Genomic DNA, 15,524 nt, shown 5'->3' on the forward strand with positions numbered 1-15,524 from the left:
CCGGCACAGCTGCGGTGGTGGTGGTCTCCAACCTCCCGATTTGACCACCCGCGGGCCATTTCTGCCCACGGGTGGAACAGCGGGACAGTACTGTCCCGCTGAAATCGGGGTGTTGGGGAGGGGTGCGCCCTCTATGGGTGGCACTGGTCGAACACCCCTATAGCTGGCCCTGGTCAGTATGCCCTGTGCTGGCCATGCCCCTAAACTTGTGATGTTATGACATCACGCCTAGGGGGCTGGGTCGTCGTCTCTGGGAACTAGAGCACTGCCAGGAAGCTCCATGGGCTACAGGGTGCCTATCCGGAGTGTCCTTTGCACTACTGGCTGCAGGTACTGTGAGGCATTGACAACCAATGTTATGGACTGGAATGCTGCATGGTGGACATGCCAACTGTCAACATTGACATTGTCAACATTTGACATGTTGACATTATGTATCACTCCCCATATGCATGAGACTGGGCTGTCAGAAAAAAAAAAAGTTGACAATCCTTTGTGTGTGCAGGGGGAGGAGCTGCTGCATATCTAGGAACATATAGATCCCTTATAAAAGAAACTTCTTAGGCTAGCTACACTCTATACAATTATTGGGCCGATTTGTGCATAATCGTGTGATCGGCCTCATTTATTGTATAGTGTGTATGAACCATCGTTTTAGCGTTCGATTATCTGATCTGTCGGTCAAGAACGAAAATCTTTGCCTCAATTTCCCGATATCGAGCAGTGTGTGCATTCTCAATAATCTTCTTATATTTTCTATGTTTTCCTGTCACTATGTTATCCTTCTCGTGGATGCATATACGCATAATGTGTAGCATGAAAAAATTGCCCTGTTCCTTGTCCCAATCAAAAAATATATGACCGTATGTACCTAGCTTTCTTTATTTTCACTGCCCCATCACTGCTCTAGAGTAATTTATGATATACATCCTTAATTACTTTGGTGCTCAATGCATTATCAATGTCAAGACGTGTTCTGTATCTTAATTAGACACTGACAAAATTACAGCATCTATCTTATGTGGGGGTGACAGGGTTGGGGGATGACTATTTAATCAGATCAGTAATCCTGTTTGATACAAAGGAAATTTGAAAATCAGACTATTGGAAGCCGCTCCAGAGCAGTAACAGGAAATAAATGTCAATCTTATTATGTGGTTGCTATGTACTAATATTGTCATTCTGATACTTAAGCTGGGTACACACTAAACGGTGTGTACCCGTCGATGCGACTGAAACCCCCCCCCAACTGATGGGCCGACATGTCAAGCGGCAGGTACACAGTCGCTCCGGTGCCCATCCGACCGATATGTCAGCCACTGCCACATCCTGCTGCATGGGTTTTTCGGTCGCAATGTGAGATTGAGCTGCATGTAGGGCCGACCTGACGATGCGGTTGACGACCCAACTGGAGAGCGCACCACCAACATTGTGGGTACACACTTAACAATCTTCACAAATTGTCATTTTCAATCTGTCGGAATCTGACAAATCGTTCAAAATATCGCTAAGTGTGTACCCAGGTTTACGGAGTTTGCAACAGGTTGAAATTATGTTTGAGGCTGTACTTGATCCAAATTATTCTACTTTTGTTATCTTTTAAACAAAAGCAATTGCCTCGTTCTTGTCCTAGTCCTGTTATCTGTAGGAATTCTTTAATAATCTTGTAATCTACAGAAAGCAACATATAATCCCATATGCAGATAACGTTGTTAAATTAATAAAACTAGTGAAGCACATTGAAATTATTAATTGTTACTTTACTTAAATCACAATGCAGAAAAGTCCTGGCAGTCTTTTAGTGCACTTCTCATTTTAAACAATGGTTTCTGAGAGCAATTTGTAACTAACACAGAAACTGTGTTTGATAAGCATTACCACTGATAAGTAAATTGGTGCCTAAGGTAATTGCCTAAAGGTGTCCATGCGTTTGCTGGCCGATTCCCCGATCGGAAATGCCAATCGGTGGCAATTGATGACTTAATTTGCTTTGATTTGTAAAATTTCTAAGCATCCATAAAAATAAATGGCATCTACACAATAATTGAACTTGTCTTCTTCTGAGCAGTCCAATCTGTATATTGTATAGTATTTTTGCAGAATGGGTATTTGACTCTATATTTTTTTCTTTCCATTAGGTGACTGGTGGATCCAGCGGCATTGGAAAATGTGTTGCCATCGAGTGCGTTAAACAGGGCGCTTTTATTACTTTGGTAGCTCGTGATGAGGTAAACTACATTTTTAATCAGAAAGTTTGCATTATACTTTAGGTCACTAGTGCAAATTTTGCTTTTTTCCTGAACTACAATCAAGTGCAATACTGAAGCAGTATACACTGTATTGGCCAACTCATGTCAGCAGTGTACACTGTAGTTATTCTTATCACTTAGTTACTGCCTCAACATCTGCTAGTTGTTGCAGCCAGAGGACACAAGGGATAGAATACAAATCCAATGCCAAATAGCTGTCGAACTGACCCCAGTACTGTAATGCATTAATGGTAAATGCTGTGCATAGGACCTACAGACATGAACAAGTCACTGTGCAATCTGCTTGCATAAGATGGTCAAAATAACCACATGCCAACAGTGTGCACCGTTTTGCTCCCTCACCCCCCCCTTCTGTCATGACTGAGGTTGTTCACAAAATAAACCATTCTAACCCTTTATGTAGTTTGCATGCATAAGGGAACAATTCAGGTTATACTGATGTCATATTTTCATTTAGTGGAGACAAGAGTGTTGCTACAGACAGGTAGCTGGTAACACTGTGTACGATGTGACATGAGAAATCTCCTTAATGGTTATATTGCAGGCGTGAGAGTACCATACAATGTACATCAAAATTATCCTTTTCACCCAGTAAAAATATGCTCTACTCGACTCCCCACATATAATACTATTGTAGCTAGCTGGACTAAATTAATGTTTAAAGATTAACCTTCTCATAAATTATATATGCCAGGTTACTGCAATAGTAGAATCCATGGAGACATTTGGTAAATAGCATTTTGTAGTGAATTGGCTCATGTCATAGGGTTTTCCACTCTGCATGGGTGGGGCTTACTGTATATTCCATGAAATCCTTGCATGGTGGCAATGCTGTATATACAGGAAAATGCAGAGTGCTGAATAAATATGTGGTGCATAAGTGGAAAAAATAGTATATGGTGGGTGAATAAGGCGGGACTGGTAAAATATTAAGGAGGGATAAGACAAAATATATCAAATAAATAAAGGAAAAACAAGAAATAAACAAGAACAAAAATAAACTGAAATTAAGAGTTTGAACACAAACAGAGACTTGCAATGTTTATACTCTTTTAAAATATATTTGGGCTCTGGCCGATTGAAGGATGGCGATGGGTGTTCATAGACTCTCCCTTTTGCTTACCCTAGATCCTGTGGGGTCTTCAGACCAATGCTGCGGTCCTCCCTGATCTGTATTGTGGTTGTGAAGCTTATAGTTTCAGCCGCTGCGCCTGGTGTTGACGTCACACGCCGTTGCGCTGAAGTCCGCTCTATTCAGTCCTGGCTTAGCCCGTGGTCCAGTGTAGGTCCAACGCGTTTCATAGCAGCTTGCTACGGCTGTTCAAGGCCATACTTTGTTCTGTATACTGGCAGTGAACAACAGTAATAGTCAATGAATGGTGTAATGTGTACTTGCATGGAACATATTGTTTTTTTTACATGGGGTTATGCTACATACTGGGCTTTGTACTGACTCACTTGGGAACACTGTAAGCATGGGCAATGGAGTCTCCAACTAGGACACTGGTACTTTTAAAAACAAAAATGGAACATTTGCCTTTGCTTCTCCCTTCTGTATATCCACATTCTAAGTGCCTAGAGGACTTGATGCTTTTCTTTTGGACTGTGGAAGCCAGAACACTGTTTTGTCCTTTTTATTTTAGTTTGAATCTCCTCTTGCTGTAGGTCTTTTGAATTTGCTGATGCAGCTGTCATTTGGAGGAGTCATTTGTTTAGGAGATTTATTGTTTTCTTCAGAAGTTAATCTAGATGCTTTTTCCTTAGTAGTTTCCCCATGGACCAGGCAAAGTGTCAAACGTTGCTGGTAAGCATTATCACCTCAGTGGCTGCACAACAGCCTGGAGTCTTTCTGTTCTGTCATATGTAGTGTAGAACATAATGAGTACTTGGCTTTTGAGCATTCACTTAGATATGGTGGTCATGACCCCACTTATGCGTTCCATGGGGCTATATGTGTCCTCTTACACCTATCCCCTTTCTGCCAAGTGGCGTGAGAAGCACCCCATGGAATAAGGGAAGCTGATTTCTCAGGAGGCATGTCCTACATCTGGGTGATTGGTCTTCAACCAGGACATGTTTAGCAGATTGTGAACAGATGGAGTCAGCTGAACATCACCATTTGTGTCTTGGTTAATCTAGAAGATGTAACAATAGACAAGGACAAGAGATACTTAAACATTTATTGTAGGCGCTGTATCAGTCTACAATAATGGTGGTGATGTAGTCATGGAGTTTTGCACTGGACTTTATGGCAATTGAAGCCATGAATCAATCAAAGGGTTTGGCAGACCTTTTTATTGTGTGAGGTTAGAAGGTTTACCAGTTTAAAAAAAATGGCCTGATTCATTGTTGAAAGCACCTGTTTTCTACCAGAACAATTTAGCACTGTTACATAGGTGCAGACCTTCTTATAGTACTCTACAATAAATAGGTTGTCTGGCATCTGTACAGTTTTTAGTTAGATGGCTCAAGTTTTGTCACTGTTTTTTATTTTGTGTAGACTACTTTTATCATATCGCTAAGCGCTTCACGGGCAGTACAGTGTACTGCTTCCTCTGAGCAACGGTGTTGGGCAGAGACATGATTTTAAGGTCTATGATTTGGGTCTAAGGATGCCAGTTTTATTTTGAAGGGTATCTCTTTGAGTGTGCCTACCTGGAAGGACAGCTTTGGAACTTCCCGCTGTCTCGGTGTTCCTCTATTGGGTGAATGAGAGAAGCAGGATTTTTATGTTTGCGTTAATTCTTTTTTCTGAAGCCAGTGGGGACACTGAGAACCCACCTATATATGCTCTAATTATCCTGAAAAATTATTTCAGGATGGTTATTGTTTTTCCCTCTATGATTATTTCTCTCTGGTTCTGTCCTGTGGGACTTGGCTGGTAAAATACACTAGATGCTTAGAGAAGTGAGGAGCAAAAGCAATGAGATTTTTTTTTTTTAAAGTGCTAGTGATTTACTTGGAGCATCTATACCTCAGTGTGCCCTAATGTATTCAGAGAACATGTTTTAAAATAAGTATATAAGTCTAATTTTAATATGTAGAATGGATGGACAAAATCGGGGCAGGCACTGAAACAAAATAAGCTGCTAAAGGAAAAAGCGTCTTAAAAAGGGATCATGTACAAAATGTATTTTTATTTTTTTCTAGGGTCCATATTTAATGAGCCCCCTTAGAGAGGGGGCAGTCTAAGGCACCAAGTCTGGACCCGTCTGTCCCTATAATGTTAGCAAGTTAGCTAACACTGGCAGCACAGTGCATTCCTACCACCTCCTGCACTTTTCTCTCATGCCAACAAGCAAAGGGGAGGGTTGGGAAATCTTGTCTGGGTGCTGTGGTTGCAGCTCCGATTACGCTTATTTTGTTATCTTGCTGCAGAATATGATATATGTTCTCTCCCGCCCCACACACCTGTGCCGACCCACACATGCTTTTGAAGTTCAAGTCAAAATATAAATTTTTATTATAAATTGGAAAACAAGTGTACTGTTCTCTTGTTTAAAGCTGGAGTGAAAAGTGTAATTATGCAACAGCCACTTATACCCCTTTTGGAAAGAGAATAGGACCTGGAAATTTGCTGGGGCAAACCGGGTCAACCTGGGTACTCATTTTGTGTGAGAGGTTTAACTCTGGTCACTGCCAGGGTTATTCCCAGGTCCGACCCGGGTTGTCTGCTGTCTGAAAGTATCTCATTGGTGGTTCAGGAGCGCTGACGCACCCTTTTTCATGACTCCTCTTTGTGAGCCTGTAACAAAATGTTCACTTCTAAAGACTCGCACATTTGGCAGGGCTGGCACAGGTTCTTTGTGAAAGTGGTTGAGCTGCGAGTAACACGGATCCAAGCTGCAGTGTGAAAGGGGGGTCCAACCCATGTTCAAAAACTCCGGAAAAAACAGGGTCCAAGATCCGACTTCTGTGGGAAAGTGGTATAAGAAATGTAGTTCTCTGATAAACCGTCTATGCCATTCAATTTACATCATTTATTTTGTATGTCTATTGAGAAAAGTTACTAAATACTTTTTCATAGGACACATTTGAGATGGTTTCTTTTAAGATTTTGCGTCACTTATGTCTCTGATGTACAACAAAGGACAACCAGAACATTTTATAATCTGCACAGAATGACTAATTGATCTAAACCCAATATACTTTCCCAGGCTAAATTTTAAAAATCTGCTTTTTATAGTAACTAAACTAAAACCTTCCGTCTCCAGCAGAATGCCTCTGTATTTTATTTTTTTTTGCCATTGCCTGACTGGTTTTAGCATTTCAATGATGGCTAGACTTTAATAGAGAAAATACGATTCTTTGTTAGGACACTCTTTTGTAAACTTCTAAGATAGTGTAATTATGTTAAAGTTGAACCTTTTTTATTAGGCATACTTTTAAAATAAGGTGAGACAAATAGTCTAAAATCTTTTTTCTTAGTTGTGATTATTCTTATAAATGTGTATATAAGTATAATACTGTAAGGCTGTGTTAATTCAATATATCATTATTATTATTATTATTACATTTTATTTATAGAGCGCCACAAGTGGCCCGCAGCGCCATACATACAGTAAAGGGTACACAGAACATTACATTACAATACAGTAACCAAAATATAAACAGAACACAAGTAACAATTTGCAACACAATTCTCCATACACAGTACAGCTCTGAAGGTGAAGGCTGTCATAGAAGTGCTAGAGAAGAAGGCTGTGAGACAGTGGGGAGGAGGACCCTGCTCCTAGGAGCTTACAATCTAGGGGAGAGGGGAGACAGACAGATGACATGAGGCATGAGTGTGTAGAGGGGGACCTGAGTGCAGGTAGTAGTCAAGGTAGAGATGGCTGAGGCGGGAGGGACAGAGACCTGGTAACATGGTTATGTGGTGGAAGGGTATGCTTTGGTGAACAGGTGGGTTTTCAGTGCACATTTGAAGCTCTGCAAGGTCGGGGAGAGCCTGATCGAGCGAGGAAGCTCATTCCAGTGGAGGGGGGCTGCACGGGCGCTGCAATATCTTTTTAACAATTCTTATCTGATGCATTTTTTAATTGGCGAATATTTACCCAGAAATTCCAATATATTCCTAACTGGTATTTTGTGGAGAACCTAGTTAAATAATAATACTGGTTTCAATTCTCCCAGGTCAAGGTTTATAACAATCTATTGCAATTAATTATTGATATGGAATATCTCCTTCCTATTAACAATGCAAAAATGTAAACTTTGACTTCCAATGTATGAATGGTCATACAGGGATTTACTGTAGGTGTAATCTAGATGTTTGTTTATAGTGTGAACCATATAAGTATAGCAATTAAATTAAGCACAGTAATATATTTTAGCTAACACTGTAACGTAACACCTAGGTACATTACCCTCTGTGTGGTTGCCCAGGGTTAAAAATGCTAGATTGTGGGCATATGATATTTGTCACTTGCCTATCTTGTTTCTACTGGAGAGACTGTTACATAAATCCCAAACTATTGTGACACATTCCTCCAGCCTCCAGAAATTTCAGAAGACCATGTGTTTGAGCTTTTACAATCAATCAAGCACAATAACATATCATATATGTGAAAAAGCTGTCTTCTGCATTGAGCCAGCTGCAGACACTCACTGCGGATTGTAATACCATACATGTAAAATATAAAGATACACAAATGATTCAGATGTTGAATTTGTTGTTGCAATTGAATTAAGGACAGTGATACATCATATGCATCAGGATAGATCTTTATATTAGACAAGCTGCTTGTTTCCTAAGCAATTGTGTAGCTTTCCTATCTATATTCACTAGAGGAAAAATTGCAGAATTCAAATACAATACTATTTGTAACCTACAAGGAGACATAACCAAATGATATAACAACCAAGTTAAGCACAGTGGTATGTCATATATGTGAATCAGTGGCGGAACTAGAGAGTGGTGGGCCCAGGTGCAAGAATATTTTATTTATTTATTACCAGTTATTTATATAGCGCACACATATTCCGCAGCGCTTTACAGAGAATATCTTACCATTCACATCTGTCCCTGCTCCAGTGGAGCTTACAATCTATGGCCCTCATTCAGAGCCGTACGCTCTGAGCAGAGCGCACGCTCTGAATGAGGGCCGGGCTCCATTTTCATGGAGCGTCCTCCTGGACGCTCGTATAGCTGTGGGTCACCACCCACAGGCTATACGAGCGTGCATTGTGATGGTCGCGATGGTCGAGACCATCGCGACCATCGAATTTGCGAGCCGGAGCCTGCGGTTGAGGTTTTCAACCGCAAGCTCCGGAGTGATTTTGGCTCTATCAGAGCCAAAATCACTCCCACTGACATCACTAGTGATGTCAGTGGGCCGGCTTCTGATGGGAGGCGTTCCCGTGGGAACGCCCCCGTCAGGGAGGCACGCCCCCGGCACGCCCACCAAAGGGGGCGTGCTGTCAATCAACATTGACAGCACGCCCCCTTTGATCGGACACAACGAGCGAAGGACTTTCCTTCGCTCGTTGCGTCTGGCGCATGCGCACGACGGAGCTCCCTCCGTCGTGCGCATGCTCAGTCCATAACATCGACCCACTTGCGAGCGGACAGCCGCTCGCGAGTGGGTCTGAATCAGGCCCTATATTCCCTATAACATGCACACGCTCATACACACTATGGTCAATTTTTTGTGGGGAGCCAATTAACCTACCAGTATATTTTTGGAGTGTGGGAGGAAACCGGAGCACCCGGAGGAAACCCACGCAAGCACAAGGAGAATATACAAACTCCGCACAGTTAGGGCCGTAGTGGGAATCGAACCCATGACCTCAATGCTGTGAGGCAGTAACACTAACCATTACACTGTCTGTGCTGCCCATATATGCTTTGAGCCCCTCCCCTCCCCCCGTGTGTGTATCCTGATGAATGGGATGTAACCCCAAAATGTTGAAAATAAAACACGTTTGTTTACAGAGGTAGAAGTCTCTGGAGTGCAGCCTATATATACTGTACACAAAATTACATTATGTCCACATAAAATATGTTGGAAAAGCCGGATGTAAATAAAATACATTGAAAAAGTTTAATTTACATAAAATACATTGAAATTGCCACTAATGCATAAAGTACAACCATTACACTTGTGCAGTTCAGATGGGTAAGACTTCACCTGCATCTCTCAGCCCCAAACCCATCCACTGCGTCCCCTGAGCCCCAAACCTAGCCCCTGCGTCGCTCAGACACAAACCCTGCCTGTGTGTCTCACAGCCACAGCATCTTCATCTCCAGCTCTCCCCCCTCCCCAACCACTGCCCACACTGTGGCTCTCCTTCCCAGCCAACACTTACTTGCTGCCTCCTGTGCTGTTCCTCTCCTCCGGCGACTCAGTCCAGCGGCGTGACGTCTTGCATGGCATCGGCATCAAAATAAGCTTTATTGCTCCAGGCCCCCCAGTCCCTAGGCTCCGCCTCAGACTCTCTCTGACTGCAGCGGGCCAAACATAGCTTGCGGACCAGCAGCCAATCAGGAGTGGCCGCGAGCTGTGATTGGCCCGCGGCCGGCATTAAATCTGAAGCGCTGCCGTGCTGTCTCCGTCTGGTTGCCAGTCCGTGATCTGCTGCCGGGCTCCCCTCTGTCAGGGTCCAGGACTAACTGATGGCGGCACTGGCTGCGAGTGCAGCTGCGCTGTCGGATGCAGGCGGCTATGGGCCCCTGCACCACGGCGGGCCCCGGTACAAGGCACCGGCTTTACCGCCAGTAGATCCGCCGCTGATGTAAAAGAAAAATCTCCTATGTTAAACCAGCTGCAGACATATATGACCAATTGCAGTACCATACATATACACAAATTATACCCAATAAATTGCTACATGAACCATCTAATAATGTTGCCAGTCTAGATGCTTTAAGTGTCTTAATGGTAATATTTAAGCATTTTGTATTTATTTTTTTCTTTTATTTATTTATGAAGCCTCAATAATACCGAATATTTAGCCTGTGCACATAATCAAAATCTGTAGCCAGATGACCTTTCATCTGAAATTAACATGAACTGTAAATATGTCTGTCTGGATTTGATAATAGCTTGTAGTCTAGTAGAGGCTGTAAATATGTATGTCTGGATTTGATAATCTCTTGTAGTCTAGTAGAGGTCATGGTAATTTTGTGTTCCATAGGTCTCAGGATTCTCTACTGAATCTTTTTCCCCCCACATTTTTATTTATACAGAAGTCATATGTGGAGTTGTGTTCACAAGTCTACAGTATTTTGCATGCATGGTAACCTAAAATAATAGAGAATAGAGAAAAAGAAACATGTAGAAAAAGAACAGGGGCTGCGCTGTCAGTACCGTGTGTGAATGGTGTGGAAATATAAAAATATATAAAAGGATGCAGCTAATAAAAATCAGAGGTCATCTCAAGAGTAAGACAAATAAATACAGAAATTAGCGCAATCCAATATTTTGTAAATATAAACAATATATAAATATATATGAAATTAATAAAGTGGCAGATGAAAATTAATAACAAAGAAACATAGAGATGGATGATGGGGCCGGAAATCCCCTAAAATCCGCTGTCGACCTATCTCTGATCTAGCGAATACCATTCAATTCAACCGCTTCATTCAGACCATCTGGAAAGATGGTATTTAGTCTAAACATCCAATATAAATCTTGTTGGCAGAGGCGAGCATATCTATCACCACCTCTGCTGGTACCCAGAATATGTTCAATCCCCACAAATTGTAAACTGGATGGATTACCTTGATGTTTTTCTAAAAAGTGTCTTGGAACACTGATTCACCATCTGATTGGTGATGTTTCGTCTGTGTTCCAAGAACCTCTTTTTTAAAGGGCGTGTGGTTCTACCTACATAGAAACAGGGACAGCTACATGATTACAAATAGATGATTAATTTTGTTTCACAATTTATAAATTCTTTAATTTCAATCTCTATATCTGTATTGTGAATCTTTACCACCTGTACCAAGGTCACAGCAATCAATTGGACACCATTTGCGGCATCTACCTACCTACAGGTTAGGTCATAACATTAAAGCATTCTAGTGTGCTATTACAATAACTGTCCGAAGTATGTGCATACCATGTATTCTATGGTTTTATTGAACTTCATTTTATTCAGCATTTGTTGGAACTCTTTATCCAATATATTGCCATTCTTATACATATGATTAGTTTGATGTGTATGTGATTTTACTTGCTATATTTATGTAGACAATAAATTGTTTTGTTATTCATTTTCATCTGCCACTTTATTAATTTCATATATATTTATATTTACAAAATATTGGATTGCGCTAATTTCTGTATTTATTTAGAAAAAGAAACATGTCTGTTTTGGATACAGAATTTTAAAATTAGATGTTCATAACATTTTGAATCAAATCTGTTAAAATTATACTGAAAATCTGAAATGAGAACTGTTTGTTATGCTCTCTCCTTCACCATGTGCCCTCTGTTTGCATGTAAAACATAATCATAATTGTCTTGTGGTGTTATTGTCATTTTTATAGGTTACATAATAACCCTAATCATCACGTATTACGAGTGGTGTGCAATAAGGTTACGGATGCGCAATGCATAGGTAGAGTAGATGCAGTCTGACTGGTTGTGAACTGTAGTCTATGGTTAAAGTTATTTTGGGGAGGAAGCACCGTCCTGAACCACTGTGTTTTGAGTGGTTAGCAGAATTTTGGCTCGGCAGATGGTCCCTGAAAGTCCAGGAGTGCTATGACCGACCTGTGTCCGCCATCACCGGGGACAGCGTTGCTGCCATTCGGGCTATTGTTGAGGTGGATGCCAGAGTGATCGTGGCCCAGTTAGAAAAGAGGGTAGGCATCTCATCGGGATCCCATCGCTATATACTACATAAAAAATCTTGGCCTGAGCAAGGTTTCTGACTGGCGGTTGCTCAAACTATGTCTGGGAGATCATCAGTGCAATGAATCCTGTATCTACAGTTTTGACCCTGAGACCAAACAGTTGGCTAATGGATCCCAGTTGGAGGCACGCCACCACAGAAGTTCCAACGTGAGCTCTGCGTGGCCAAGCAGATAGTGGTTGTTTTTGTGGCCAAGACTGGACATGTAGCTACCGTACTACTTATGCAGCAGCACACCGTCACTGGGGACTAATACCAACCAATGCCTGCCGCAAGTGCTGGAAGCCATTTCCAGACGCCGTCCAAGAACTCATGTTCATGGTGCCCTTCTCCATCACGACAGTGCATCTTCCCACAAGTCTAGGAAAGTGGTCGATTTTCTGGCCCATGAACACATCCAGGAGCTTGGTCCTCCGTCGTACAATCCAGACCTGGTCCCCTGCTACTTCTTTGTTTTCACACAAATCGAGTGCAAGATGTGTGGGATTTGTTTTGAGTCACCGGAAGTTGCAGTGGATACCTTCATCCAGACTGTTCCAGCTGCTTCACCAAGTGGTTTGAACGCATGCAACTTTGCATAGACTCCTATGGCAAATACTTTGAAACAAATGTAATATTCACTTTTTTTATAAATATAATACTATTTGTCACCGTGTGCTGATTTTTTAAAATGAAGGTGTTTAATGTATTGTTAAAATTGGTGGAAAATGCACATTTGGTTCAGAAACTGCAGCTGGTAATGAAAATATCATGGTAGCAGTAGAGCAATTGCTAACAGCTGCAGCAGCATCAGCTTCCGTAGAAAGAATATTTTCAGCATTTGGTTTGGTGCAGTCAAAAGTGAGAAACCGCTTGGGTACTGATAAAGCTGCAAAACTTTTGTGTTTCTTTTTAAGGCATTCAATAGACCTAATTTGTAGGCATATTCAGAATTACAAATCAGGCAAGGCAATTGCCAACTATTGCAACTTTTTTTAAATTTTTTTTATAAATACAATTTTTATTGAATCCAAAAGGACATAAAATAAAACAATACATAGAGTGCGCATCAAATTACATTCGCAGTACATCACATAAATCACAGAATTTGTGATACAAAATTACCATATAAAACAAAAATATATAACAAAATATCTGTAGTTGGGTAAAGTAATACATTTGAATTATTCAATCAAAACTTTATATTCTACTTATCCCCAGATAATTCAAATTTTATTTATTTTTTTAAATATATAACAGTAAATTGAATTTCATTAGAGAATTAGGCCAAAAGTAGAAAGAGAGCGCAAAAACAAAAACAAAGAAGGTTTGGGGGGGGGAATATAAGAGTAGAAAGAGTTTGAATTTACAAGGAGTGTTCGAGCATGGGTAAAGTCAACCACATTTAGAGAATATTCAAGAGGTATTTCATAACCGCCACCATGTTGTGTTTTCAAACACCTTCATAATTTGTTCAGAAGTTTAATTGGGTAGATAAAATAAGATTCCCACTTGTTATAGAATTTAATTACAGCAGTATTTGATATTGAAAGAGGTGTATGTCTATCAAAATAGAGTATGTTGAGCAATTCCAACCTAAGCATTTCCTAAGAGGGAGAGCTACTTTAGAGATACATTTTTGCAAAATAATTATCTTCGCTAGGGTAATCAGTACAGCAAGAAAAGGTAACATAGAAGGGGAGATAAATTCTGGCGACCAAGAGGTGTAATCAGCGAAGAGGAATGCTTCCCAATAGAATGGTAACCTAATTCTAGCAATCTGGATAATGAGAGTGTGTACTTTTATACCAAATTTTTTTTTATTTTAGGACACTGCAAAACATTATGTAAAAAATTTGCTGAGGGAGCATGGCATTTTGGACAATTACTCTGTTCATTTGGGAGCACATGACTATGCTGTGCTTCGGATGTATACGTTTCCTGTAATACTCATTATACGAGTTTCCTGTAATTTAGCTGAGTTTATCTATTTCATAGTAGATGGAATCAATGCCATGACCCGTTTGGAAAATCCTGATTCCAAGACTACTAGACTTATTTCCATAAACCCAGTACATCATTTAGATAGTAAATCATTGTATAGGTATTTGAGTTTATACCAAGTACTGGATTTGCTATTATTATAATGTCTAATTTTAATTTGTAGGTACAAAAAAAATTGCGAGTTAGGAATGTCATAAATATCCTTCAATTGTTGGAAGGAGTAAAGATTGCCTCCTGGGTCAAAAATGATACTAATTGCTGCAATCCCTTTTGTTTCCATGTCCTGGGTTGCCCCAGAAAGGTATGTATTTAGTCATATGTGGGTTGGAGCCTAGACGTTTATTTATAGCAGACCAAGCTTTGTAGGTATCCATAAATAAAATGTTATGGGTGATTCCTATAAGGAGCTTTGATCGTGGCAGATGCAAGAGAGCTGCCGGAGAAAAGGGAGAGAATGCCTCTTCTGGCTGAAGGTTAGGAAAATGGTATTGGGTCAGGAACCAGTCAGAGAAGTATCTGAACGCTGCTGCATAGGAATAAGTCTGGAAGTCTGGCAACCCCAGACTCCCTTTATCCTTATTGTATAGCAGTCTTTTTCTAGCTATTCTAGGTTTTTTGTAATTCCAAATAAATCGTTGAAGGGCTGATGTACATTTTGCTATATCCAGTCTAGATAAAAACATTGGAAGCATCTGAAGGGGATAGGCCAATTTTGGAAACGGTACACTTTTAATAACTGCAATTCTTCCGAACAATGATTTTGGGAGGGTCATCCAGTGGTGGATTTTTTTGTATCATTTTTTTCAATAATTTGTGGGAAATTGGCTGCATATATACGGTTTATAGAGGAAGTAATAAAAATACCCAGATATTTTAAACTGGAATTGGTAATATGAAAAGTAGTAGAGCTAATAGGACACCGAGGCAGCAGGTCAGGTCGTGTTAATGGCAAAACTTCAGATTTTTCAGTATTAATTTTATATTCTTCAAAAGAGCTAAAACAATTAATTTCTTCCAGTATTTCAGATAGATAATGTGGGCTGGGAAACAAATAGGAGCATATCGTCGGCAAACAAAGAGAGTTTCAATTCTACACTGCCCACCTGGATCCCATGAAATGAGAAGTTGGATCTGAGGGCAATAGCCAGGGGTTCTAAGATGAGAGCAAATAATAGCGGGGAGAGGGGGCATCCTTGGCGGGTACCCCTTTGAATTGAAAGTGGAGCTGATGAAAAATTGTTAGCCATAATGCGAGATGAGGAAGTCGAATTTAAAGACTGAATAAGGATTATAATTTGAGGAGGAAACCCAAATCTGTGTAAAGATTCATACAGGTGTTCCCACACTACTAAATCGAATGCCTTCTCTGCGTCGAGTGAGAGTAGAATGTAAAGGTCACTTTCATGA

The 15,524-nt window shown here is 40.7% G+C and overlaps 1 protein-coding gene across 2 annotated transcripts in view; it reads left to right on the forward strand.

The window, feature by feature from the left end:
• Window positions 1-15,524, forward strand: part of KDSR (3-ketodihydrosphingosine reductase) — a 71,783-nt gene that overhangs the window by 1,509 nt on the left and 54,750 nt on the right. For both annotated transcript variants that reach the window (XM_088471736.1, XM_088471735.1), the window contains exon 3: window positions 2,139-2,228. In XM_088471736.1, coding sequence (XP_088327862.1) covers window positions 2,139-2,228 — 90 coding nt within the window. The remainder of the gene's footprint in view (window positions 1-2,138; window positions 2,229-15,524) is intronic.

Source organism: Taudactylus pleione, unplaced genomic scaffold (assembly GCF_031769625.1).
Source record: "Taudactylus pleione unplaced genomic scaffold, aTauple2 ptg000116l, whole genome shotgun sequence".
In the NCBI taxonomy this organism is placed as follows: Eukaryota; Metazoa; Chordata; class Amphibia; order Anura; family Myobatrachidae; genus Taudactylus; species Taudactylus pleione.